The following is a 25,746-nucleotide window of genomic DNA, read 5'->3' as shown; positions in this document are numbered from 1 at the left end:
CCTAGAGGGGTGGGATAGGGAGGGTGGGAGGGAGGGAGACGCAAGAGGGAAGAGATATGGGAACATATGTATATGCATAACTGATTCACTTTGTTATAAAGCAGAAACTAACACACCATTGTAAAGCAATTATACCCCAATAAAGATGTTAAAAAAAGAAAACCCTCGAAGGCCTTTCCTGCCTTGAGATCAACCTCCCTCGTGGCCCCAGGTTCCCCACTGCCTTCTCTGCATCCACCATGCTGAACACCCGCCCCGCCCTGCCCGGGATGCCCGATCCTATTGCACAGTCCAGCCTCGACTATGCTGCTTCTGTCCATCAATTCACTGATTCAGTGAATGTTTGTTTCGAGCCTACTGTGTGCCAGGAGTTAGATTTAGGATTTAGGTACCCAGAGGAGGAGGAGGGAGAGGAGGGAGTGGGGGAGGGAGAGGGGGAGGAGGGAGAGGGAGAGGAGACTTCCCAACCTCCTACAAGCAAGTAAATAGACATTTACAATAGAACATAGAATATAAGTGCTGCACTAGAGCAGAGAAGCTACTAGCTAGTAGGTGTCAGCCAGAAGGGGCTTCAGACAGCTCAGAACCCTTTGAGGTAAGTACGCCTGGAGCTCAGAGAATTTAAGCCATGTGACTGAATCCTTCCCGCAGATAGGAATTCCACTGTAGAAGGACACGTTAACATCCGGTTTTGCACCCAGGTCTGTCTTACCTTAAACCCATGTTTCTTTCTAACCCATAGGTATACGGTCTCTTCCAGTGTGTTGAAGGGTCACAGAGGGAGGCGTTTGCCCTCTTCTCTGCCTGATAAAATTGTACTTACCCTTTAAGCTTCCACTCAACGGTACCCCATCCACTAAGTGTTTCTGAACCCCACTGAAGAATCACTCACCCATCTTTTGGACTCTCTTGGTAGTTTACCCTTAGGCTTATATTTTGTTTGTATTTGTTTCTGCACTAAAGGATGTAGCCCTGTATCTCGCAATAGTTATTGACCAGTAAGCACTGGTTGGATTAATAAATATATCTTCCAGTCAATGGGGCATCCGTTACAGCCTCTTACAGGGTAAAACTCCCCACTAACCAAAGGAAGGTCAAATACTCAAAAGGTCTTTAGTCTCCTCCACTGCCCCGCAGGGAAGCCAAGTCAACATTGCTGACACTTTCCCTTGCATTCCAGCCCCCCTTACGTCCCAGTTCTAATTTGAAATTTAGGGTCCCCTCCCGCAGGGTCTTTCTCCCTTGTGAGAAACATCCTGACAGACTGTTTAGGAAGGCGTTCATCAAATGATTTCTTCTTGCAGAGACATCAAAAGCTGCATGTGCCTGTCCATTTCCTGCTGATAACGTATATGATTTTTATTTTCCAAATCCACAATTTAAATCCAGGTGGGAGGGAATGAGTCAGAGAGAAACACCATCGTTTCTGGCTGATGGCAGCAGCCTCATCATTTGTGTTTTCCCCAACCTGCGAAATGCCAACATATTAGGAAAAAATATGCAGACATTTCACATTTCGTTCCTGATGAGGCCCCTTGTCACTGCCTCGCGCCCCTACCCTGCTCTGTCTGAATCACTGACATCTGGCCGTTAGCCTGAGCATTTAGACTTCAACACAGAGCACTCGGGCTGTGCTGATGTCAGCACACGCCCCAGCTTCTGGTTTGGCGCAGACCAAAGCCCTGCTTTTTTCAGGGCTGTGATGAGCTGACTGGTTTGAATTAACCTCTGATGTGAACTTCCTAGGCCTTGGGCTTTGTGGGAGCACAAAGCAGACATGGCTGCCTTCTTGGCTTCTCTATCTGCCTGCCTTCCTGGAGCTGTGAAGCCCCGTTCATCTTCCTTGTAGAACAACACAGGGCCCTGTTTTCTGCTGTAATTAAAGACAATGAAGGAAAAGCTCCCTTTGAAGGGGAAAGATGCACCTTCATCAGCCGGCGCTGCTGAAAATAGGTTTACGTTTCCCCAACAAGTGTAACACACACATCCTCTAATTAGATTTCCTCGCTCCTCTTTTAATCACCAAAAACATCATTATCCTTTTGGTTCCTCATTAGGAAGGTCACATAGTTCACATTCATATTTATAAAACCCATACAAATTTCAGAACAAAACTGTATCTTAGACTTCAGATGCCTCCTTGATCTCACTGCGCTATCACCAAGTTCAACTCAGCTGCGGGTTTTTATTTTTCTCTTTTCTTTCCTTCATGTGATCACCCTACCGCCTGCTATTTTAGTAGGATTACAGCAACACTCTGCTTTCGAACTTCTTGCTGAAGAACTGTGCATGCCTTATTTTCGTTGCAATCATGGAAAGGAAAAGGGTGACATTTCAATACTTTTCTCGCTTGTTATGGACCCTCCATTTTTAAGCTTCACAATCTCTTGTGAGGCAGGAGCCTCATCAGTAAACTTATATAGTTTTCTGGGAGCTCTGCACTGAGTTTGGGTACTTTGATTTTCAAAATCTGTTCTTCCAGAGGGTGACCAGCCAGCCCATGAGCGCAGCAGCAAACCCTTACTTCCTGGAGAGCTAGGCCTGCAGGTTAATTCTATGCTAAACCCTCAACCAAATTTGCTTTTTAAAAATGGGTAGTATATTTAATTTAACAAAGTAGTAGCTTCTACAAAGCGGACTTTATTTTACTCATTTGTCTGTTTGCCTCTTTCTTTATTTACTGTCTTACGGCTGCTGGGCCTCACATGTGGCCATACCATAAAATCTTCCCTCCGGCCCAGAGTACACACACTGATTGATTGACCTTTGTTGACATTTACCATTTCTGGAATTTATCTCTTGATCATTTCTGTCTCTTTATCTCTTCTTTCTGTGTGCTGAGGGCTAACTTATTTTGGTCTGCATAGGTCCTCAAGGTATTTTTAGTTGTCATTGTTGTCATTCACAGTTGGTTTCGTGGCTTTGTGTCATCATGTGAGCTTTTCAAAGATGCTCCACTTCAGGAAAGAAGGAAGCAATACGTTTTTAGCGTTGAGGAAGGGCAAAGGAGCGGCTGGAATGAGGGGAAAGGGCATAATTACACATTCTCACTTTTAGTTTATCCCTGAAAAATATTTAATTAAGGCTGATGTTTGTAAGAGCTCTTCTTTTAGACTGAGTCACTGTTAACCATAACTAAAGATTTCTTGAATGTGGTGCTTGCCCACAGAAAGAGCCGGGCTTCTACATGCGCTTCCTCAGAATAACTGGCCTTCTCTGGGAAGCTTTACCTGTGGTAGGAGCCACATCAGGTCTTGTCGGGAGAGACCAGTCACTTGCTAAGCCAGAGTCACGTTTGCTTTCAGTGGGTGTTTGACAATTATCTTTAAGAATTCAGTATACACAGGGTCTCTTTATTTAGAGCACGAGCCCCACAAAAGGTACGATTTTAGAGACTAGCAGTTATAGTCCTGGTTCTAATCCACCCAACTGTTATTCATCCTTTACTTATACTCAGTGGTTTCATGTATCATCTTCACTCATCCTCAGAGAACCCTGCAAGTATACAGAAAACCACCTCCGCACATATTTTATACATTAAAAAAAAAAAATGTTTGAGAGCAGTTAACCGTCTCATCTGAAGTCATCCTGCGAGTGACTACCGGAGCCAGAATTCACATTCAGTTCTCCCTGATTCCTGAATTCACTCCTCTTAGACAGGCAGGGTGCTCCTGAGATGAAAGGGAGGTTGGATTATTTTATTCCAAAGGACTTTCTTCTCAGAGTCTGTGAGGGCTTAAAACATATTTGTGTTTCTTTATTGATTTAGACTAGGACAGAGGAATTCTAGGTCCTAATGGAGGATAGGGGGACTTCCCTGGTCGTCTAGTGGTTAATACTCCGAGCTTCCACTTCAAGGGCCGCGGGTTCGATCTCTGGTCGGGGAACTAAGATCCTGCAGGCAGTGTAGCGCAGCCAAAAAAAAAAAAAAAAAGCTAATGGAAGATAGGGTGTGTGCAGGCAGAGGCTGTGCCTGTCTTCCTCTTTGGAACAGAGCCTGACACGTGAAAGCACCAGCACACGTTTGTTGAGTGGGTGGCATGGCTTCCGAGGCCAGCGTGGGGTCTGCTTCCCTCGCAGACTGGTCCTTTGCGCTTGGCCTTGCCACAGAGCATGGCTTTGGACTCTCTCATTGCCCTGCCCAGTGCCCCATACCCTCCTCCTAGGCCCTAATGGCCGGAGGTCTCTCTCGCCCATCTCACCTCTTCATTCTCACCTCCCAAAACCCAGCTCAGGATCAACGTATTTGGAAAAGGTCGAAACAAGCCAGTATTACCCTCAACTAACAAGTGGAAGGTAGGGGGTATGGACCCACCAGAGCAGCCCTTCCCACGATCACATGACTACTTCCTACCAGACACTGTCCTAATCCCTCCAGTCCTTCATCCTGAAAACTCCACATTATTACCCCCATTTCCAAGGAGAAAACTGCAAGTGCTCTGTCTGAGATCACAGAGCTGGCAAGCCGCAGAGTTGGGATTTAAGCCCAAATTGGTCTGAAGCCAAAGTCCCAAGCGTCGGCTGCACGTTTACATTGGTCAGAGGCTTTACCCCAAAGGGTTTAGGGCTGCAAAGACAGAGCGGCGAGGCCAAGGCAGGGCAGATGCATACAGTAATCATGGGACCACACCAGGTCACTACAGCAGCAATCCACTGCTGCTTCTGTATTAAAGCACAAAGAACATTTGCATAATCAGGTGAGTGGCCTTAGCATACAGAAAGCCTATGGGAGAGACCCAACCCAGATTCTTCTTTTCCCCTCATCTCCAGTAGGATCAGGCTTACCTTGAAGATGCCATTAAAGGATCAGTTCAGGGCTTCCCTGGTGGCGCAGTGGTTGGGAGTCCGCCTGCCGATGCAGGGGATACGGGTTCGTGCCCCGGTCCGGGAAGATCCCACATGCCGCGGAGCGGCTGGGCCCGTGAGCCATGGCCGCTGAGCCTGCGCGTCCGGAGCCTGTGCTCCGCGGCGGGAGAGGCCACAGCAGTGAGAGGCCCGCATACTGCCAAAAAAAAAAAAAAAAGAATCAGTTCATTGCTGATGGCCTTTGTCTTACATTCCTCCATCATGGAGTATGGTACACGGACGTGAGCCACTCTCTCCCGGCTTTGAACAAAGCCCGAGAGCCTTCCTGTAGGCCCCTCGCTTCCTGTAGGCCCAACTGCCAAATCTCAAGTGTGTCCAGGATCCACAGGAGGAGAGCACGGCTAGTTTAATCTCTGTCCTAGTAGATGAGGTAAGCGCTTTGGCCAGAATAGCTCAGCCCTTTCTCATACACTGATTGGCCAAAGGCCACTGACGATAAATTGCCGTGTCATGTGATGCTTAAAGCAGGGCTTATAATACCTGCTAGGGAGTAAAATTTCCTGAAAATGCATAGAAAATGAGGCTGCAGAAAAGGAAACGTTAGGGTCCAGGAATGTTTGGGGCCCTCCTGCTGTCTCAGGAGATGGCATGCTGGGTGCAGAAGGCAGGAGTGTGATGGCTTCGCACCACTGGAAAAGGCCATCTGGCTGCTCCCCAGCTGTCCCTTCTGGGACCAGATGCAGAGTTTGCAGCCATTCAGGAACTCAGGCTACTAAGGAGAAGAGCTCAGAGGTCATCCCTCCCAGCCTCCTCTCACTGCAGGTGGGAGAACCAAGGCCAGAGAGGAGCTGGCACTCAGCTAGGAAGCAGCAGAGTCACATGGAGAAACTGGGTCTCCAGATCCCCAGGCCATTATTCCATGACGCCGTGGCCTCTGAAAAACATGCACAAAGGACTGTTCTCCACAGAGAGGAAGTAAGAGTTGTGACAATCAAGGGCACCAACCCTGCAGACAGAGTGACTCGGTTCTAACCCAGCTCTGGGTGTACTGTCTCATGTGGCCACAGGCAGGGTACTTACCTGCTCTGCTTCTCAATTCCCCATCTATAAAACAGGAACGCCATAGGGTTTCATACGGATAAAATGGATTAGATGTTCAGCATTTAGAGTCATGTTTGGCACACAGAAAGCACCATCTAAGTATGCCTTATCTCACCCCCCAAGCGGGCTGAGCAGGCTCTATGCCTACCGAGGCCCCTCAGAGTTCCACTCCTTGGAGAACTCAGCTGAAGCGAGCTGAGGCTGTAACACCCCTGCCTAAGCAGCATGAACATCTTCCTGGCACTGCGACCTCCCATCTTGATGATTCTTCCTCCTTCCTTCCCTGCAGCTCGCACTGCTTTGTCTTCCTAATACTCCTAATACTTCCGCATACTCCGCGCGCTGGTAGCATGACACCCCCAGAAATGCTAAGCCCACTGGTAGAGCTTGGAATAAAGTGACTCCTCAACTAAAGGCCTCTGTCTGTCTAGAATGGAGCCCATCCAGTTGCTTCCTAAGTTGATACCAATATAATGAATTAGACACACACACATGCATACATATATATATAACTAGTGAATATATATCATATATATAATATATACTTTAAATATTCTTTACAGAAACATATGGGTCTCATACATCTGTGTTGCCCATTTCCTTTTAAACTCACTTAAAAATCTAAATCACTCATCTTTTGCAGAAGACAACATAGGGAATTACCTCGGGCTTCAAACTGGGCCTTTTCCAACTCAGCACATTCCGTAGGCCAGTACAGTTCCTAGGATATATGCCTGGACTGAGGGGCCTCAGAGTCAGGCTACTTTCTATAAATATTTATGAAGTTGTCGTGGGGACCACAGCAATGGGCTAAGGACTGGACTCTTCCCTTATCTGCAAATACTCTATAACAAAAGTACAGAAAACTATGAACAAGACTCTCGACCTATCAAGTAAATATGAATTTTTAGTAAACAGAGAACTGTACTGTAAATCAGAGGAAGAAAAGGAATCCTGTTGAGATCCCTGGGGTGGGAACAGGTGGATGCCAGCTGCTGGCGTGAGAGGACCATCCATCCCCAGGCTGACAGCATCACCGCCCGCCCAGCAAGCCACATGACCTGGCTCCTGTCTGAGGAGACCCTGCACCACTGAGGCTTTTTTCAGTAGTAAAGTTATTTCCAACAAGCCAATTTACTAGTAAAGGAGGTGATGAAGCCCTGTTTCTTGCCTGTCACTCCATCCCTTTGTCACTGGCCCTACAGGGTTGCTTCTGATCCCTTGACTAACACTTAGTTTTGCTTTCCCCGGAATACTCTCTGCTCCCTGCTCGCTGGCTACTCTGGTCTTGCTTATGACCCTAAATTCTGATGCTGGTAAATAAAGGTGATGGAGGAATACAGGGGCAGAGGTGGACACTCAGCCTTCCACCCTGGGCCCTCGGAACAGGCAAGGCGATCCCAGTGCACGTGGTTTGTCTTCTCAAGGATGCAGATGAAGGGAAAGGAATCGCACCTGTGATTCTGTGGTCTTATTTCACAGCGGAACGTGAGGGTTTCACGAGGGCTGTGTAAAAGGGCCAGAGAGAGGGAAGAAGAAAGAGGTTGAGGGAGAGCCCTGCCAGGCAGGGGCGTAAGGTGGCCGTTGGGTCTGAGAACGGGGGTCGTCTTTGTCACCTCTGGAGACGCATCTCTGACTGCTGGGATAAACCCAACCATAGTCTTTCAAACTCTGGGTGTACGTATTCATTCTTCCTCAGCGGCTTTGGGAGACGCCGCCCCAGTATCCCAGTCACACCAGATGAAAAGCCAGCCACATCAACACCTAGACTCCTGTGTTTCACAAAATCTTCTCTTCCTCTCCTTCCTCCTCCCACCTCTTCCCTCCACTCTGAGCCTCATCCCTCTCCCTGCCCTCCCAGCCCTGTCTGTTCTGGACACGATTTCCAAGGAGAGCACACAGGTAGAGGCGCTGCTTACAAAGACCCTGCCCTGCCCTGTCGGCCCGCACGTGTAACCACTCCCTCCGTCTGCCTCTTTCAGTTTTAAAGCCCAGTCTGAGAGCAGGCTGTGGTCCGGGCACCCCAGCAACAAGTCCCTTTGCGTTTCTCCCGGCGGGTGCTTTCCATTTACGCAGACTCGGAAGGGTCACTGGTGGGTGGGAGCTGCCCACGGAGAAGCATGTTTATGCGGTGCTTGTCACGGGATAAGGATGGTGCCCTCTGGGTGTGCGCTAATGGGTCTGTCTCTCTCTCTCCCACACAGGGCCTGGAGCTGTCATTGATGGTGTAAACTCGGCCTCTAGAGCACTGGCTTGCCTCTGGCTATCAGGGACCCTCTTTGCCCACTTCTTCATCAAGTTTTGATAAGAAACCTTAGGTCTTCTGAGCAACGCCTGCTTCTCCATATCACAGACTTTACCTACACTGCGGAGAGCAAACCAGTTTGGGCTTCTTTTTGTTTGTTTCTGTTCTTCTTGATTTGATTTTCTCTTTGGTTGGTTGGTCTGTTTGTTTGATTTTTCTATCCAGTTTGAATGAGTGGGGTTGGGGGGGAGGGGTGTGCAGGGTTCTACCATGTGTAGGATAATCATTCATTGGTGTGTCCAAAAATGGAATCTGTTCCTCTCCCTTGGCCCTTCCCTTTCCTCTGCCTTCCCGACACCATCACCACCAGCCCTGCCCCCCCCAGTACACCATAAGCTCCATCTGGGCAGAAAATGTGCCTCGTGATAAACACCCTGAAGACACAACTTCACGTATGATGTAGTGCACAGCGAGAATTACATCCAAGTGTCCTATTAGCTGCATCTTCTAAGCTTTGGACCATTTTCCTGACTATAATGTACCTATCACTCCTTCCATGTTTATTATTGTCTAACTACACGAGGGTTCACATCCTTTCTTTCTGGGAAGGTCTCTCTCTAAACACATATGAAACATTGCCATCTTTCCAGCCGTTCTGCCCCGTCTGCTTTCTCTACCAGCCACAGGGATTTAGGGATAGGCACACAACCCAAAACTAAACATTCAGAAGTCATGTGACCGAATAAAGGGGGAAGCATTCTGAGGATGGTACTTCTCTCAAAAACATGCTGTCCAGGTCATAAACAATGATCTGTAGATGGCTGATAATTTAGGTTTTATCAAGCTCTCTATGAAAGTAATCATATGGTTATCCATCTACTCAACTGTCCGATTGATCGTTCCATCCACTTACCTACCCACCCATCTTCTTCTCTAGCAATCTATTTACTTTATCGGTCTGTCAATGTAATCATCTAGCACATCTACATCTATGTCTTTGTTTCTTTCCCCACTCTTCACTCTCAATCCATCACCACATTAATCTCTAACCATATTGTGTCTATTCCACTGGATTCATGTCTCCTCTACCTTCTGCAGATATTGGCATCTTCAAAATGACCTATATCAGCTTCTCATGCGAAAGCCAATGATCTCGCAGGCTAACAACATAGAAAGGCAACATGTCATGGACTGTCTGGAATGTGCTAGCCCATCTACCCAAAGTAGATACTGGTAAGAGATGGACAAAAGTAGCAATCGAATGGTCGGTCACTCACTCTTCCCAGCAGAGACTGTGTATTGAGAAACACCTTCTTGGGAAGCAGATAAGCCTTGGCAAAGCCTCGAGGAGTATCGTGTTTTTTCTTTCTTACCGGAAGGACAAGGTGCCAAAATTCATGTTTCTCTCAGCCTTTCAAGAAAGTGCATGTCAGGAAGCTATGGGACTGTGCTTAATAGCAAGAAAGTGAGAGAGAAAACACAGCTCTGTCTCTGCAGTGTGAAGAGAGCCGTCCACCTGAGTGGGATGACTTCTGCTATTGTCTCCTCTCTGCTCCAGTTTTGGTTTCATCTGTTTGAAAACTATCCAGTAAAAAGCTGATGGAAGCCAATTACATGGCGGGTGTGTTGACAACGCTGGTATATGTTTCAGGAAGCTCTTCTGAGCTGAGGGCACTTGAGCAACTGACAGTTTCCAAGCACTTGATTAACACAACACTGCAAACAGAAGGGGAAAGTGACACACAATTTCCTCGGATACAGACTGCTTCTCCAGGAGCTTTGGGGAAGGATGCCCTCAGCTCTCCATGTTCAGAGCAGATCTTTCCAGAACACAAAGAAGAGCTGACCTGATCTTTCTGTATTGTCTCCTGGGACAAGAAGGACTCAGCCGGCAAGTGTGCCAGGGTTGCAAGAGAATGGCATTGGAAACCTGCAGGGCTGTGCCCTTGTCCCGTGCTGCAGGGAGTGACTTGCTGAGGATAAGAAGGAACATCGACAGTGACTGTCTCACAGACCCGCTGGAGACCCGCTGGAAAACTCTTTCAGCTCCACAGTCTAAAACGTGAGAGATACCAGCTGCACAGAGTTCCGTTCCTTCGATGCTTAATTGATCTGCTTCCTCCGAAATGTGGCCTCTTTGTTTTTGTCCGTTATAGCACATGAACATGACGTACACAGTGGAGAAACACACACACACACACACACACACACACACACGTAGGCTGTTTTGGCGTACAAAAAGCTGGGCGCTTCCGTAAGAGAGCTGGCGTGTGAATGAAATTAATATTACACTTTCCAGCTGTAAATAGACATCTGCATTTCCCACGGAGCTGCCAGGAGCCAGAATGGGGGAACGTAAATGATGTGCCAAAAGCAGTGTGTGGATTTCAAGTTCCAGGGACAGTCGAGGACAGGCGTGGAGTCAGGATTACAGGTCGGACATCAGCGTTTCAGACCTGTCACCACACGGGGCTCCTGGAGCGGGGCTGGTGTCAGACGCTGAAGGAGTGTTTAACGTGTCATTTGAATGTTCTGCTGGTAATACGCTTGTTCCTTTGGAGTAACAAGTGTGGAGGCTGTGGAGACGGTACCGTCTTGGAGAACGCGGTGCTTGAAATGGACAAGCTGGGCATATTCCTCACTCCGGGACTTGATCTAGAGGAAGGCGCCCGTCCTCCTTCAGCCAGGAGGATCCAGAACCTTCCCAGCACAATGAGCCTGGGTCTCAGACTCTCTGTGGGACTCCGTGCAGCCTCTTCCACTGGCTACTGGGAAGCGTGTCTGGTAGTTACTGGTTCCAGCCCTGTTTCAGAGGGAAAAACGCCTGCCGTTAATCCTCACCTATCTGGGATAAAGGTGGCCAAGGAAACAAGACCCAAGGAAACGGGCCAGTGGGAAAGAAAACCCTTCTGCACAACAGACGTGCCCCAGCTGCTGGGTTGTTTGGACTCCTTTGATAGGACAGGAGCTGTTACCCAGCATCTTGAAGCATAGAGAGCAGCAAACGCTTACTAAAGACAGTATCCATGCTCACTGTACACATGGCAGGCGGATAGATAAGGCCTGCTGGAGAGATTTTTTTCGAGATGCCAGTGATGGGGCCGGGGCTTAGGGGAGAGGAGGAAAAAATGAGTTATCAAGTCTCTGAGGACGTGTGGCTCTTCATAGGTTTTGCACGTGGGAAGGAAACCGAATAAGGCTTATCAGGAAATCAGGTGAGAGGAACTCAGCTATGTAGGTACTCTGAAACCCTCCCCCTTCCAAGACCAAGTTCATATGTATTCCCACCAAAGTAATTCCAGTGCCAGCGCTAGTGTTAAGGCCCTGGCCAAGCTTGTTTCTCAGTAGTTTAATGTCAAGTGCCTGATACAGTCTTCTGCAAGTTGAAGAAAATCCGTTTAGTTTTTCTCATTCTTGTTTTAACTGGGGGAGGGAGGCCATACAGGCGAGTGGTGGTCAAAACGTGCACCTGTTTTATACAGAGAGATGACGTGTGGCTGTTCTGCTCTAGTTGTACTCAACTGAACAGAAGGGAAGTGCAGGCTGTGTATCACAGAGAGGCCTGGGGCTCTTTCTTCTGAAACCCATGCCTCACGCTAGACAATCCATTTCACGGGTTGGTCAGTTAGTTCTCAGAACCTGGGTGGGAAGTGTCCTCTGGGAGTCGGGACAAGTCCACAGCCAAGGATGAGTTCAAGGATGTGTCTCTGCACCAATCCAGCAACTTGCTCTCCACATGGAGGAGTTGGTGACCTCTACTTATGCCGGGAAAAGTCACGTGAGAAGAGTAGAGAACCTTAAAGTGGGCGGCCCGTCTCCAGGAGAGCTTGTCAACCGCGGTGCATCAGGCGTGGCTGTAGATTGGTGGGTACTTCCAGTGCCAAGGGAAGGTTTTCTCCTCTGTGGCTGTCTGTGGATGCTATCCGTAGGAGGGGAGGGATGGGGCCGTGTCATCTTTTCCAATCTGACCCTGAGTCCTCGCCAGAGAAAAACTGGCTTTGTCATACCTGGAACCAGCCCCCCTTCCCCCCCCCCAAAAAACCTCCACAGGATTAAAAACAAAAAACAAAAACAAAATTTAATCTCTTTGGAATTCAAGAAAGTAGGGGAAGCAGCATAAAATGTTTCTAGTTGGCAAAATTCATTTTTTTTTCTTTTTCTCCAAAAATGAGGATCGCTTGCCTTCGTTTTGCACGAGCCCTCGTCCTAGAAACTGATGCCCAACTGCCTCCCCGCCTACTCTTCAAAACTACCTTGTTTATTTTATTTTAAGACAAATAAGTTGGAGCGGTTGCAGTAAAACTTCACAGGTGTGTAGCTGGGAAGGCAACATTTTCAAAAAATACCGTATGATGAGAACTCCTAATCATCACTAACAGCCAACAATAAAGATGCCAGTCTCATTTCCCTCATTTCTTGAGAGAAGAGAAGTAAATGAAAGGAGGAAGAAATAGATATGCAATTAAAAGATGTGGCAAAAAGAGAGAGCTGAACCAGTGCAATGTAGCCTTCAGGTGCAGAACACTGGCGGTCCACGAGGATGCAGAGTGGACCCAATTAGACACGATTGTCATCAGCCTGAAAGTAGCCAGCGAAGCCTAATTTCCCATATTTTAAAAGACATTCCATTTTGTTTCTTTCAACAGTGCCCTTTTACAGGCACAGGGTTGTTTCAGTTGTTCCATGGCCCTGAGCGGGGAAGGGAAGATGGTGAACCCTCTACTCTTTATCTGGGGGCCGCATTCTACGCTATTGGCAGATTTATAATGATATCGATCACAGCAATGATAAGTAATAAAAGCTGCCCTGTGTTAATTAAAGGGAGCTTTTTAAATCATTCAGAACCTTTTGTGACATGTAAAGTGCAGTTGTGAGGAATGTGTGGGTGTATGAACATGTATCTGTCAAGTTCAGAGTCCTCTAGATTAAAAAAAAAAATATGACTTATCAATGGTGCCGTTATAGATGTGTCAGACCATGGGTGTGCCCATTTTCACAATTATCCTTAAAACAAATCTATGTTCAAATGCTTTAAAATTTTATCACATGATACAAGAGTATAACTTTGTCAGCCTTCTAGAGTTTTTTCTCCTTCTATTTTCTTTCTTATTTTTTCTTTCAAAAATCAATGAAGACTTGATTTCTGTCAATAATTGTATTAAGGGTGAATATGCTACCTGAATTCTGTGCATGTTACATTGTAGTTGTAACCTTTTCTAATTCAGGATGAATATGAGATGGTTGTGATTGTGCAGTGTATCAATAAAGTTCAAAGAAATTTGTAACTTTTGGGGGGCTGTTTATTAGGACACCTCACTGGGTATCCAGGATTGGAGAAAACTAGGCAGGCTATGCTTCTCCCGTGCGTGTGTTTTAGGCTTTGGGAAGCAGATGCAACCAGAAAACTGAGTAGCATTTCTCTCTCTCTCTCTCTCTCTCTCTCATGCATGTATGTACCCACATGCACAGAGAATACTATGAAGCCTAGGCAATTTCATATTACAAGTGTATGTCACATATCTATTTATATCATATACTTACAAATAATATAAAATACAATATTATAAAATGCAGCTGCAGCCTCAAAGTCTAAATTATTTATTGACCTAGGCTAAAATGAAATCACAAGAGAAGTTTCAGAAAAAGAGTGACCAGACACTGCTCGGACTGACCGCTCCTTAAGAGTTCCTGCAGGTTGAGTCCACTCGATCAAGCACCACTTTGACAGGAGTCAGTATAAGAAAATACGGTGACTGTGATAACACATTTATTCCTAAAAGCACATGCCATTGGAGGAACTGTTCTCTGTCGTAGGTTTACTGTAGCATCTATAGGGTAACAGCATGAGAAAGAGATCTGGAGAACGAGCTCCCTTCCTCTGTCTTTCCTAAAACATCTTTCTCTTTCAGTAAAGCTCCCACCACTTGGTCGCACATTCATCTGCTCTTCCGAAGGAACAGGTATTAACCTCTTTCTTGCAACCCAGATTCTCACCAACCATTTATACGTCAACCAACCCTTCTGAGCTCTGCCGTTGACTACCTGTGTGATCTTGGACTGGACTCATCTTGGACTCATCTTTGTTTCCTCAGCTGCACCACTGGTGAATTTACCCCCCTCAGTGTGTTCTATCAAAATTCCCTGGACAGTTTTTGTTTCCCTTTCAACCACTGGATTCCTAAGACTGCCCCCAAATAAAGCTTAGGTCAGTGGCCGATGATTATTTGGGCACGCAGCAGAAAGTGGGGGAAGATTCTTCAGCTATACAACTTCTCTGGCCAAGACCTCAAGCTGGAGTTACGAGGCTTGTTTCTCAAGGCTTCCTAGACAGACAAGGGCTAATCCTGACCTTTCATGACTCTGTTTCCCCTACAGGGGATGGAACACAGATAACTTGATAGACTCGATCATGTTCCTTGTAAATTAAAATACGGAGGACATGGTGGGTACCAGTGATGGAGCGTTTCTAATTTCCTCAGACTCATTGTAAAATCATGACTTGTCGAGGAAATGAATCTCCAGTTCTAACGCCTTAATGCCTTTTGTGCTCCCCGCCACCCTCTCCTCCTTCTTCTTCCTTTTAATCATCCTCTCCCCATCCTCTCCTGACCCTCTCCTGCTCCTGTTCATACCACAGCATTTACCCATCCATCTGCTTGCCTGCTTGCATAGACATTTATCGGTCTTTCACTTCATCTGGCCACTCAGCTCCATCAATCATCGATGTACCAATTTATTTCTCCATCAGCTAACCGTTCACCTATTCACTCACATATTATTCCCCCATTTTTCTAACCCTTATTCCATCTATTCACTCATGCACCTCCCTAATATGACAGTTCCCCACCTATTTATTTAAACTGTCCAGCCATTCTTCACCTGTCAGTCCATCCAGCAAGCATCCTCCAACCAGCCTTTGGCAGACGTACCTATTTACCAACCCACTTGAAGTGGGTAATGGAAATCTTTGCTGTTACCTTTCCATTCTGCAAGGGAGGCCTTATCTAGTTATTCTTCAGCATGGCAGCTAAACGATAGGATGCATTTTCATTATCTTTGCCCGCAATGCATCCTGTTAAAAACATATACGTTGAGAAGGGCTTTAGGGTATTTATTAAGGGCATACTTCCTCCTATCAGGATTATGACAGCAGGCAGAAGGTGGAGAGCTGGGAGTGTGGTGGAAACACCCAGAGGAGCAGATGTTAATGTATAACTTTCTAACACTAGGAAGGCAGGCAAGCCATGAACATGAGAATTGACTGAGGAAACAGACAGGAGAGACCTCAACTAGCAGCTGTTCCTTCTTTTCTGTTTGGTTTTCTGTTAAATAAATGACCTATTTTGATGGAGACCAGGGGATGGGACTGATTGGTAGCAAATCCTATGATCAGTTTTAAAAACCAACACCCTCAAGCTACAGATGATGCTACCTTTCTTTAACATGTTCATCTGTCCATTAGGAAGTCTCTTTTTTTCCTTAAATGTTTTTCCGTGTATTCATTTATTCATCCATGCATTGAATTTAGAGAGGAACTCCCTTAAGGAGCTCACATCTAAGATGTGAAAACAGCTGTATTCAAAGAAAACATACAGGGTCATATTGCAGCTCTTAGGATAGAGATGTGAGAAGGGGGCTGCAGAGGGAGCAAATATTGGGAGATAATTAGGAGGCTTCTTCCCTCTGCCCCTGTCCCAGGGATGCAGTCAGCTGACTGAGGCAGGGGATATTGTGAACAGGTAGATCACTACGCAAATAAACGGGGCACCAGGACCACAGCACATACCATCTAGAGAACGTCAAATCTGCTTGCAATAGAAGGGTTTTTTTTTGGCGGGGGGTGTTGAGAGTCTTTCATTGGATCTCAAAACTCTGTAAACCTTTCTGATGAGGGTAAGAGGAAGCAGAGACTGGGGAGCACAGGCAGAGCTGAGAGTGGAAGGGTGAGCGGCAGAGGGTATGGTCTTGCTGAATGGTTTCCTGTAAACCGAGTTTGTTCAGATAAGACATTTATATATATATATATATATATATATATATATATATATTTGATGTGAACCACTTTTAAAGTCTTTATTGAATTTGTTACAATATTGCTTCTGTTTTATGTTTTGGTTTTTTGGCCATGAGGCATGTGGGATCTTAGCTCCCCGACCAGGGATTGAACCTGTACCCCCTGCCCTGGAAGGTGAAGTCTTAACCACTGGAACCGCCACTTGCCTAAAACTCCACGATTTAAGATGAAAGACATGGCTTATTTGCATTTAAGTGTTTAACAGCATCTCTTATTTCAAAATAAGAATATTTACAGTTCTTATCTATCCATTATGTGCTTTGTCCTATGAGACATATTTCCTTCTATTTAGTTTAAGTTCTCTATTTTCTCTTCAGAGACACAGTGTGATACCCAGTCTCATCTTCATTAATAAGGTGCTAATAACACCCACCTCAGAAGACTGACCGTGAGAATTATTAGGTGTTGAGTAGGTAAGGGTGTTTCACATTGTACCTGTTACATATTAGCTGCAAAATAAACGTTAGTCATTTTATTCCCTCTTCTTCCCTCAGCCTCTTCCCTCCATGTTCTCACTTAACTGATCCTCTATATGGCAGAATCTCAACTGTGTTTGCTTCTTTCAAAAAAATGAAAACAAAATATTTTATAAGTTATTTAAGTTTAAAAGGAAGAAAGGAATCTCTGCGTATTGGATGATTCAAGGACACAAGCTTGGAAAGTGAGAAGATTTTTGGTAGAACCCCCCAGGAATGTTGAAAAAATAGAGTAGAATTTCATTTCAACTTAATACACATGTATCGACAGCTAGCATGTGACAAGTACGGAGGATAAAAATGTGAGAAGCAGAGTGACTGTCCAGGAAATCCCAGGCCAGAGGAGGATTCAGAATTACATCACGACACGGTAGGTGGTGTCAAGGCCAGAGGAGCCCAGGAGAGGACACGCAGCCAGATGGCAGGGCTCAGTGCTCACCTCCAGAAGAGGAGATGCCTCAGCTGGGTCTTGCAGAGACAGAAGGAATTAGCTGGGAAAAGGGAGGGGAAGAGCTAAGTAATGGTAGATGCTCACACTTGATGAACCCACACGGTCATGAGAAGCACAGCAAGGTCAAGAACTTCCAAGCGCTGATCATCCCAAGATGGGTGAGGGCAGAGGCGGCACGGCAGGCAGAAGGGGTAAACAGGGACAAGATCCTTAAATCTTGACAAGAAATGCTGAGATGTTGGGACTTGTCTTAAAAGAGAGAGGGGAGTTGTAGAAGGATTTAATCATAAGAGTGGCTAGAGTGTATTTGCAATTTAGAAATATCACCACAGAAGGAGGGCAGATTAATGGGCATTGGTCAGACTGGCAAAGGAGAAACTACCTTTAGAAGTAATTAAAATAATTCAGATGAGGAATGATAAGGAGTAATAACCAAGCAAGTTGGGGTGAGTTTTAGGAGGTAAATCAAGAAAGAAGGACTAGATGCCTGGGGTGATGGAGAATGTGAAGTATGAGGAATATTCCAGGTTTCTCAGCCAACTGGGTAGGAGATGCTATCATTCTACGATTCTGAAAACTTAGGAGGATGATGAGGTCCCACCCAATTTTTGATTTATTCATTTTGAAACATGCTTAGAACTTCCAGGTGGAGAGGTTTAGCACCATCAGTATTTTCCTGAGTCATCTAATTATACCATCATCCTCTACAAGGGATCCTGATTTCCTTCCTCTGCCTCCCACTTTAATTCCATAGGAACTCTAGCTCCTTGGATCCTCTGCGATTCACTTATCACCCCCCATTTCCTCTGCATCTTAATTTTGTTTTACAAAGGTGTTGCCTTCATTGCTTGTCGTGATGAAGGGGTAGAGAGCGGCTCCCTGATTAGACAGTCGAGATACTGAAGGATTTAAGCGGGAAGGGGAGAAACCTGCGCAGCTGTCCCCACTCCAGGATGGGATGTGGCACTCCTTGCGTCTAAGGCAAGGGGCCCAGCCTCTATTCAGTGGGTGACGGGGGAATGACCGGGCACTGAGATTTCTTCTGTTCCATGTATTAGAGTCAGGCAAGTCCTCTTTGTCTTGTTACCGCATTGCTTGATGCTCATTTGCTCGTGAACAAATTTCAGGAAGGTTTGTAGGCTGCCAAACCTCCTCAGAGAGCTACTTCTAAGAGGAATACATTCCACTTGAATGACTCAAGAATACGGATGTACTTCTGGCTCTGTTAATTTTTTTCCCCAATGATCCCAGAGACTCTCCTAAAACTAGGGAAGGCTGCATCTCAGCAGAAAGCATGGTGTCTACTGCATCTCCCAGCAACGTGGTTGTCCAGGTGGCCCTACAGGTGCATGTCAACACACGGCCACGTGAGTCTGAGCCCAGGTGTGTGTGCTGCTCTGAGATGAGGGAGCAGAATCTGCATGCCGGGGATCGAAGTCCCGATTCTACCATAGGCGGGTTGTGTGCCTGTGAGCTGACGGCAGGTTCTCTTACAGCCTCGGTTTCCTCGACTGTAGGGTAGTCTCTGTAATTGCCATGGCGCTAGCCCGAGGTGGATGAGGGAAGATGCGGCGGGAGGGACGGGCAAGCTCCTGGCCTGGATGCCGGGCACAAGGAGGTGGCCACTCAGTGGGTTTCTTTTCTCTACCCTCTTCTCTGTCTCTTCCCTTTTCCAACCACCCCACACCTACCCCACATGATGGTCCAGAAGACGTCGTGGGAGGAATGGCTCTGCTTAAATATCATATTCTCAGAGTGGTCCTCAGGGTCACAGGAAACAAAACGTGTAGAGCGCCTGGCAAAATATTAGCCCCTACGTGTCAAATGAAACCCTCCTTCTCCCATTTCCGTTTCCCTCCGTGCAGTCCGGGGCGAATCAGCAGACCGACTCCAACAGCACAGAGGATATCCCTGGATCCCCCGGTGCCTGGACCCCGTGGGGTAGGGGGTGCTTTCTGCGCTGTCTAAGGAGGAAGGCAGCCTGGGCGCTACCCATGGAGCCTGCTTCCTTGTTCGCTCCTGGCCTCGTTCCCTGCAAGGCGGATTTGCAAGGACGGTTGCTGTGGTTACAAGACCAAATCACTGCAGTTTCTGTGTCTTCCTCGGTAAAGGTCTCGGGGGAAATCAGCTTATTAGAGAACTAGCGGCTGCATGGTAGAGTCAGCTAGGACAGTAAAGGGACTCATCGGAGGCCCTCGGGTACAAAGGCCCTGTTCTCTTGATGAAGCCAGAGTCTCCGTCTCAGTGCTGCGCGGGCAGCGTGGACAACCCCGTCTGTGATTCCTCCCGGCTCACATCTTCCACTGTGTGACGGTGCTCCGGTACCCGAGCTGATCCGCTTGTTTGAATGTGCCCACTTTGATGTCAATTCCTTGTGGAGTTACTGGAAGAACCTCCATTGTCCCTGCCCAGCTCTTCCCTGTACTGATCTCTGTTCTGTGGACAGTTTCGTCACTCTTCGACCTGCCCCTCTCCTTCCTCTCAATTCTTACCTTAAGAAACTGGAAATTGCTGAGGAAGAGAGTAAGACACGAGGAGGCCCGCGCCCGGCGGGGGGAAGAATCCTGTCTCTTGAGTGTGACGTGCGTTCACAGTGATGTGCACAGGTGGATGTGACCCTGCCGCCGGCCCATCTCTTGCCCAGCAGCAGCGTGAAGACTTCGGACCACGATGTGTGTACAGGGGAGGGGGCAGGCGGGCTGGGAGTCGCAGAGCAAGGGCCGAGCGCTGCTAACATTTATCTTTATTGAAATCACATGTGGAGCTAGGGGCTCTCACATGTACTAATTCATACAACATCCGAACTGCCTCAAGCATGATGCGCTATCCCCCTGGAGCCCAGAGGCAGGTGGCTAGAGGTCCTCACGCGGCCAGAGGTCGGCAGGGTTGGAATCCACCTCCATGGCGGGTTCCTCTGATTCCATACTCTAGCTCTTCCCAATGCAGCACCCATGGCCCCCTGCTCTCAGGGCTCTGTCTACTGACCCAAGGGCAGCCACTTCAGCCTGTGTATGCCGACCTTCTGTGTGAGCTTCCAGAGGCAAGGTGGGGTCTCCACCTCTGGAAGGAAAATGGTACCCTCCAACTCTGAGAATGTATTTAAGCAGAGCCGCTCTGAAAACGGCTCCAAGGGTTGGGTCTAGAAGATGCCTGTGCTCTGCAGCCTGGCCCCTTCTGCTTTGCCATCGAGAAACAAGCCCCTGGTAGGGCTGGCTTACATGTGTCTGACCCTAAGATGGGCACAAGTCTGAGAGCTTTGGAGAAGCAACACACAGGAGGGAACTCTGATCCTACAAAGAACTAAAGAGAGGAGAGAATTTAATTCCAGGCCGCAGTACACAAAAAACAATCCTATAATAGGAGGGAATAGCTTTTCTCTGTTTCCTAGCTTGGATAAAATAAGAGAGATCACCAAAAATCACTGCCTAGGAAGACAGACTGTGGACAATGGAAATTCAGACTCTGTTCGGTCCAACATGACTCTATTCAGGCAAATGGGGACAACTGACTTTACATAAACGGCAGTGTCTACGTCTGTGAAAATGCCTCTCTTCCTCCGCTGACTTCCCTGTCCGTCACCCTGTACTGCCCCTAGCTCACTGCTGCTGTGCCTGCTGTGTCCCAAACACCTACAACCGTGCCCAGCACACTGTAAACCTCAGTAACTACTGCATAAGTGAATCCATGGCTTTTGAGCTGAGAAGCATGATCAAAACGGCCCTTGAGCAGAGGCCTTGTAGAGATGCAGTGGGCAGGGTGAAAGGGGGGAGTCAACACCAGTAGGGTGGGAAGGGGGAGGCAGGGGGCTCTGAGTGGCCCATGCCTGTGGTCCCCAGTGCTCACTTCTTTGTCTAAAAGGGAGCGGCTCTGGACAGAACAGGGTGTCTGTTTGCTTCTTCATTTGCTTTGCTTGTCTGTTTGCTTCCCTTTGGCAGGAGTGCTCATCTTGCATTTTTATAAGTGTCTGTCTTCTAAGGATCTTGGGTTTCACTGTTCATGTTTTTCAGACAAAGCACCTACAACCCAGAGCCCGACGGCAAGCCCCAGTTCTCCCAGCTGGTTAGCACCCAGACGAGAACGGGGCCCGGGCTCCGGCTGCTGGCCCTTCACTGGCCATCTTTCCTCTCTTGACTTGGTCTGTTCTCACTCTAGAACCAAAGCGTCCTAGGCCCCTACCTGCTGCCCTGAGGAGGCCAAATTTCCTCATCCTATTTTCCTCTTACTCATAGGCAAGTGCTGTGACCACCAAAGGGTCACCTGTGCCCCACCCTGCTTACATGGTACCTTCCTATCTTAGCTCACAGGGAGAACTCAACGGGAGTGAAACATTAACCCAGCCTCACTTCCCAAGAACAACCATGAGTAAGGGCTGAGAGTGTAGGGTGCTGGGGAGTGAATTAGATCCAGGCCTTTGGACCGGCGGGCTCCCCACATCCACGGCCCCCCTTATAGGAGTACATACTACGTGCCTGCATCATACTAAGTCCAATAGAGAATCCAGTGACATTAAATGGGGTCCCTGCCCTCCAGGCAACGGACGGAATTAAGAGGACAACACACACACACACACACACACACACACACACACACACATTCGTATGATTAACATGTTAAATGGTGAGACACACTCCTCAGAGGTCACATCCCACTGGGGGAAACTTTGGAGGTGATGAAACCCCAGAGGTTACTTCATACCCACAAATGCCTCCCTTTGCTACACAGGCTTTCCTCCCAGGCAGCCAGGAAAGCTACCCCCGGGAGTGACGGCCAGGCCCCCACAGCTCCAGACCCAGGCCCACCGGCAGCCCCCATGGCTCCAGTACCCTCTCCTCCCAACAAGAAGCATCCCTCCCGGAGGAGCGGGCGGTCTACGTGCAAGTGGGGAGCCTCCGCTGCCGCTGCCCCCATGGTCACGTCAGTACACAGCACCACCGCAATCAATTTGCCTTTTTTGAAGAAGACAAAACCATAGAGGAAAACCATTAGAAGAGGTAATAAAGGCCCTTCTTGTACAGTTAATAGAGAGCCTCCTGGATGGAACAAGCCCAGCTGTTGCTGCTGAAAATTTACTTCTGTTTTCAAGTTCCAATAGAGACTAAAATATTATCTTCACGGGAATTGATTTTATGTCTCCCAAACACATATGCCACCTTAATTGTGATTTGTGTGATAGTTCAGCTGCTGAAAGCTTTCGTTTATCTCTACCTGGTTAAACAACTTTAAATAATAACAAGTCAATATATCTGTCTATTGACCAGGGCTCCTCTCACATCCCCAGAGCATGCCGCGCAAGAAGAAAAAGGCGTTTAACCCTTCTCAGCCCCAGACCCCAACTCACATCCATTTCCCTGGGCTTGGTTTTAATGGGCAGATAAGTTGCTCAGAAAATGAAATGAATAGAAACGTGCAGGGCCTTCTCTGATGTACTTTATCCTGCAGAGGCTGTTTTGTTGTTTGTTTTGTCTTATTTTAACCTCAATACATTTTTTTTTTTTTTTTTTTTTTTTGCGGTACACGGGCCTCTCACTGTTGTGGGCTCTCCCGTTGCGGAGCACAGGCTCCGGACGCGCAGGCTCAGCGGCCATGGCTCACAGGCCCAGCCACTCCGCGGCATGTGGGATCTTCCCGGACCGGGGCACGAACCCGTGTCCCCTGCATCGGCAGGCGGACTCTCAACCACTGCGCCACCAGGGAGGCCCTCAATGCATTCTTGAAAGGGAAAGAAGTCTGATCTCTGTCAAGTTCTTCTGCAGTAAATCTCCTCATTCACTTTAGCTACAGGAACTTTGCTTTCGGATGGAGCTTGAGAAAAGAATATTAAAGATGGTAGCTTGCTTTGAAAGGTCCACATAAACAAAATATCCACGGGCTTTCCATAATGTTCCTTAGGAGACATACTTTTGTTTTTCTAGGAGGCTTAATGTCACGTTAAGTATGGCAGGGGGAGAGGCGAGGGCAAAGGGTGTTACTTTATTCGTACGAACATAAGCCTAGAGTGCTTTGGAGAGGGAACATTTTGGTGGTAATGATAATGGTCATGGGGTAAAGTTTGGGGATACTGTTTGTTTGTTTTTTGATGAACCAAACCATTCATCAGCCAGTAGGAAGCCTAACAGGCCAGGAACTCAAGAGTTCATGTGGCCCCTACCCAGTCCTGGAAGACTGGTCCATGAGGCAGAGGGTGCTGGCCAGCAAGCGGCTGGCCCCCTTGGCAAGGGTGAGTCCACCCTCCTCTGTCCAGTGGGGCCCACTCCTGCAGTGAACTTTCCCGCGGTGTCAGGGGTCAGTAATGCAGACAAGGTTTGGGGTCTGTCTCCTGCCACGCTACCCCCTGGTTTAACCAGAGGCAAGCAGAGGGCACTGCCTGCTCTGATCTCCAGCTGTCCCTCCGTGGGACCTAGCTCCTAGGCACCTAGCTCCTTCCCCTGCTCCGCGTTGACCTTGCTTCTGTATCACCAGCAAAGAGGGTGTGTCTGTGGGAGGTGAAGAGGTCTCCCCTGCATCTGGCCACTGGGTAGACGCTGCCTGGGGTCAGCACAGCTCAGGGCACAGAGGGGACCAGCGTTCAGTCCTCGTTGCTGGAAGGAAGGAAGGTAATTCAAAGAACACATCACACTTCTTTAGGCTGCCACAGCGATGGGAGTGAGCCGGAGAGGCTGCTGCTGCTGCGGGTGAGCTCAGGACTACTTCATATGCTAAGGGTTTTCTTCAAGTTTTCCCAAACTTTATTTCAGAGCTCTGTTTTCTAACTGATAGCATCTCAATCCATTGAAAACGTACGTCTCTCTGCCATGTCCTCACTTTCTTTGCTCCCTCCCATTTCTCCCAGAAAGCTCCATAGACACAGGGTGAATAATAATGTCAATAATAATAATACTCATGACTGACAGATTGCTTATGGATAGCGAGCTGTGAAGATGGGGAGGTATCATTAGTTGCTAATTGAGAAAACACTTCTCTTGGGCTTGTGTTCACCTGACGACCAGCATTTCTTAACTCTTTCCTGTTTGTTCTCCTGCAGGGCACGAAATGTGTATTAATTATCTGTATATTCTCAGCTGTGAATGACTGACTGACTGATGGAATGAATGAATCTATTTATTTTTATTCCGTAGCTGTTTCACTTGGGTGTGTGAGCGTCCTCCTTTAAGGCTGATGTTGACGTGGCATCTGTGCCAGGACGTTCTAGCCGCCGTCGTGAGAGTGACTCTGTTCCGCCTCCAGTGTCATGGCCCCTGTGTCTGCGCACCCTTGTCATGCTGTGTTTTATAAACAACATTATAGCAGTACAAGCTGCCCATTCCCACCTTCCGACACACCATCAACTCGTCTTATTTTTTGAGTTTCTATTCCTCTCCAAATCTTGTCCTCATACAAAGGCAATTTTACAGAGATGTAAGCAGAGCAGAGATACAATTCTGTTACAGCCACCAGGATGCAAGTTTGTATCCTCTCCAGATCCTTAGTTAGGCAGCAGGGGGCAGGGGGCAGCACTTTGCTTAGCATATAATAGTCACTAAACTAATATGCGTCGACTGAATTATTAAAGGAACAGAACTGCTGCTCGTCTCCTGGACAGGAGTGGACATTCTCACATGGAATCTACGGCTGCAACCAGAGGAACCTCAGTAACCCTAGCCTTCGTTTTCTAATCTAAATAGACTTTCTACCCCTTTAAACCATCCACATTCCTTGTGACTGGTTCCAAGGGTTGGGGGGAAGGAGGGCACGGGGAGAGGCCAGGAAGGACCCAGGAGGGGGCAACCAGCACTTGATTCCAGGTCAACCCCAATATGATCCAGTACTTGTTTTTCAGGTGGAGAAACTGAAATCCAGAGAAAAAAAATTGCCCAATTAAACAAAGGGAGGCAAATCCGCTGACACCCGGAGCCCACGCTCCCTGAGTCCCAGCCTGGGGCCCTTCACTCAGACCTGCCCCCTTGCAGATATCCCGGGCCGGGTAAAACCCTGCTCTCCTCTAGAGGATGCACCAGCTCACCTGTCCACTGCACAGCCCCAGGAGGAACCCCGGAGACGCTGGGAGCGGGCCCAGGGCCAGAGGCTCCTCTGCAGCAGGAAAGGCAGAAGGGAAGGCCTCACCCGCTCTGGGCCTGGAGACCCGCTTGGTTATTTGGTCCTGGGACTGAAGGAGTGGTTTTCCAATTTTGGCAGGAAGAGCAATGCATGCTCCTGGCTCAGGGCTCAGCGGCCGCGGGACCACCCCTATCCTGTGGGCCCGGGAGTGGCTCCAGTTCTCCCTGTGTGCACAAGGGGGCACTGGCGACCCATCAAGCTGCCGGGGAGACAGTTGCACCCACTTCCCAGGTAGCAGAGATGGCGCACTGCAGGCAAACGCCACCGCCTTCAGGAAGCCTGCCTGGTCTGACCAGCCCCTCTCAGCGCCGCCTCCCAATCCCGTGTCGCCCGGTGTGCTGGCCAGCTGGCCCTTGAGCTGTACATGGCTCTTGCTGCTTTCTGAAGACTCCCCAGGTCTTTCTCTTTCTTGTTTTCCCTGAAGCTCCTTCGTGCAACGGCCCTGGTGGTGCTGCCAGAGTGCCGTGTCCACAGAGGGGCCTCCGGGGAGCCTGGGGTG

At 48.0% G+C, this 25,746-nt stretch overlaps 1 protein-coding gene and 1 long non-coding RNA gene across 4 annotated transcripts in view; one reads left to right on the top strand and one right to left on the bottom strand.

Annotated features, from left to right (window-relative positions):
- Positions 1-13,414, top strand: part of OPCML (opioid binding protein/cell adhesion molecule like) — a 506,338-nt gene extending 492,924 nt beyond the window's left edge. For 2 of the 3 annotated variants that reach the window (XM_079930641.1, XM_079930639.1), the window contains one exon: positions 8,112-13,414. In XM_079930641.1, the coding sequence (XP_079786767.1) occupies positions 8,112-8,212 (101 nt within the window). In that variant the 3' untranslated portion in view covers positions 8,213-13,414. The remainder of the gene's footprint in view (positions 1-8,111) is intronic. The other variant, XR_013829582.1, reaches the window with a different exon arrangement.
- LOC307191034 overlaps positions 1-25,746 on the bottom strand; it is a 41,783-nt gene that overhangs the window by 3,082 nt on the left and 12,955 nt on the right. The window contains exon 2 of the long non-coding RNA XR_013829583.1: positions 4,786-5,002. This is a non-coding gene — a long non-coding RNA (uncharacterized lncRNA). The remainder of the gene's footprint in view (positions 1-4,785; positions 5,003-25,746) is intronic.

The sequence above is a fragment of the Stenella coeruleoalba genome (assembly GCF_951394435.1).
Source record: "Stenella coeruleoalba genome assembly, chromosome: 8".
NCBI classification, from domain to species: Eukaryota; Metazoa; Chordata; class Mammalia; order Artiodactyla; family Delphinidae; genus Stenella; species Stenella coeruleoalba.
Note: the sequence above shows the minus strand (reverse complement) of the source record. Positions and strands in the feature narration are given on the sequence as shown.